The sequence below is a fragment of the Myxine glutinosa genome, chromosome 7 (assembly GCF_964187855.1).
Source record: "Myxine glutinosa chromosome 7, kmMyxGlut1.1, whole genome shotgun sequence".
In the NCBI taxonomy this organism is placed as follows: Eukaryota; Metazoa; Chordata; class Myxini; order Myxiniformes; family Myxinidae; genus Myxine; species Myxine glutinosa.
Genome location: NC_136267.1, coordinates 146,261,369 through 146,264,147, shown reverse-complemented (window position 1 = coordinate 146,264,147; position 2,779 = coordinate 146,261,369). Strand labels below are relative to the sequence as shown.

Here is a 2,779-nt window from a genome sequence, read left to right as displayed (position 1 = left end):
TCACAACTGCAAAAGAAAAATAGCAAAAGTCGTCACCAAGAAAAAGATGACATCAATATCAATCACAGGAATTGAAGTTCATTGTCATGATGAATGCATTGTAACAAACTATTAAAACCAAAAGCAAAATCAAATCAAATGTTGGCAGGAACACCAAAAGTGCAACTAAAAAACAAACTTTTCTGATAAGGTGTCATTTCAGTGCCCATCCAGGTTTCCTCACAGCATTAAGCATCAATTACAGTGTTAAAGTGCATAACATGTACACCAATAACAGGACTACTACAACAACAACTACTACTACAACTACTACTACTACTACTACTACTACTACAACTACTACTACTCTCACTACTATGCCACACCATTTTGCTGCTCCTCGAGGTGTGCTAATTTTCGACATTTCCTCCTCATCCTCCTCCGTTTTTGTTTGTATTGTTGTTTTGTTTTGGTTATCTTAACCGAGTTGGTTCATTTTAGTATTTTATTTTGACGTTCCGTTTGATTTAATTAGTCCTTTTGGTTTCAGGCCTAGCCGCGGCATGCGGCCGCGCCCGTGTGGGACTAGTTACGCCTTATTGCGGCGATATCGTGAAAGTACTTGGCGACCATTTTGTTCTTTGGTTTAATCATCATTTAGTGTGCTGAAATTGCTCACTGTGGTGAGCAGGTGTGTCAGTGAGCATTATTTGATGAATAACGTGTATTTGTTACCTTGGTTCTGAGAGGACAATTAATTATTTTTGAATCATGCCGATGCATAATGAATGGGCTGATGTCGCTATTTTTTCACTATTTTCCTGGATTTTGTTGTTGTTTTTTTACACCAAATTAGTTGCTATTTTTTCACTATTTTGCTGGATTTTGTTGTTTTTTTACACCAAATTAGTTGCTATTTTTTTCACTATTTCCCCGAATTTTTTTAAATCAAATTAGTTGTTATTTTTTCACTATTTTCCTGGATTTTTTTTCACCAAATTAGTTGTTATTTTTTTCACTATATCCCTGAATTTCGTTTTTTTACACCAAATTAGTTGCTATTTTTTCACTATTTTCCTGGATTTTGTTGTTGTTTTTTTACACCAAATTAGTTGCTATTTTTTCACTATTTTGCTGGATTTTGTTGTTTTTTTACACCAAATTAGTTGCTATTTTTCACTATTTGCCTGGATTTTGTTGTTTTTTTTACACCAAATTAGTTGCTATTTTTTTCACTATTTCCCCGAATTTTTTTAAATCAAATTAGTTGTTATTTTTTCACTATTTTCCTGGATTTTTTTTCACCAAATTAGTTGCAATTTTTTTCACTATATCCCTGAATTTCGTTTTTTTACACCAAATTAGTTGCTATTTTTTCACTATTTTCCTGGATTTTTGTTTTTTTTACACCAAATTAGTTGATATTTTTTCACTATTTTCCTGGATTTTGTTGTTGTTTTTTTACACCAAATTAGTTGCTATTTTTTCACTATTTTGCTGGGTTTTGTTGTTTTTTTCACCAAATTAGTTGCTATTTTCCACTATTTTCCTGGATTTTTTTTTTTACACCAAATTAGTTGCTATTTTTTCACTATTTCCCTGAATTTTGTTTTTTTTACACCAAATTAGTTGATATTTTTTCACTATTTTCCTGGATTTTTGTTTTTTTTTACACCAAATTAGTTGCTATTTTTTCACCATTTTCCTGAACTTATACTTTTTCCATCAATTTCGTTGTTATTTTTTCACGACGTTTTTGTTCCAAAAGTGGCTATTTAAAATATATTCAATTTTTTTCCTAATTTGTTTTGTTCCAAAACTCACTCTTTAAAAACGATTTTTCTCCCAGTTGTTTTTCTTCAACTAAGAAACACACATTTAATGTGCTATTAAAAGATGAACTTGACACCTCTCATCATGTGTGTATCCTGTAAACACATGCATGATTGACTCACATGAAGAGTAAGTTGAACGGTGGGCCCCACCACTGGACTACATCCAATATCATAGCATATCATTTACCACCGGAAACCCGAAGAGGGTGCGCACCCACTGCACTAACTCCCTCCAGGCCCCCACCACACCCCTGCATTGCGCTATGTCGATAGATAAAGATTTACATGCGATAACTCAATTTTATTCCTTCCCCGGGGATTTCTGAAGGTAAAATGTGAAACTTCCCACCTCTCGCAATCCACGTCCGACTCGATCCTCTGGGAGAAGTGGCGCTTCAAGGCCGACGTCACATTGGTCACGTGCTGTGGGTAAAGGGCACAACAATGAGAAGGTGTGAACAAATAAATTCCAAAATAACAATCGGACATGAATCGTGGCGGCAAGTGCTTCAAATACTGGCCATTTGATATCCACATTTGAGGGATATAAAATAAATTGTATTAAACGAAACATATGGATGAATCATCGTGCCTGTGAAACACCAGGATAACAGTTTTTGTTTGGGAAACAAATAACATGTTTTGATAACTCCCCCTTCAGTGGAGGATGAATGTGCATGTGACGTCACCACATTGGTTGTCCGCCATCTTGGTGTACAAGCAAACAAAAGGAAACTACACGTGGGCTGCATCTTTGTGTTTACATCAGTTAAAAGAGGAGTTAAAATGGTGAAGTTTTGCGCATTATTTTGTTGTGACAATTGTACCGATGGAGGATTGGTTACCGTGTCATAGACTACCGACGGCACAACAATATGGAGACTTGCGAGTTATGAGGGACGCGTTCAAGTTGGATTCGGAATGAGATTCTCACAGTAGTCCAAGAAACGGCAAACGTGTGTGTG

General features: G+C 35.4%; 1 protein-coding gene across 1 annotated transcript in view; it reads right to left on the bottom strand.

Moving 5' to 3' along the window:
* LOC144893095 (ubiquitin carboxyl-terminal hydrolase 36-like) overlaps window positions 1-2,779 on the bottom strand; it is a 34,665-nt gene continuing 31,886 nt past the window's right edge. Inside the window, exons 7-8 of the mRNA XM_078782752.1 lie at window positions 2,100-2,237; window positions 1-6 (exon numbers count right to left, since the gene is read on the bottom strand). Of these exons, the coding sequence (XP_078638878.1) occupies window positions 1-6; window positions 2,100-2,237 (144 nt within the window). The remainder of the gene's footprint in view (window positions 7-2,099; window positions 2,238-2,779) is intronic.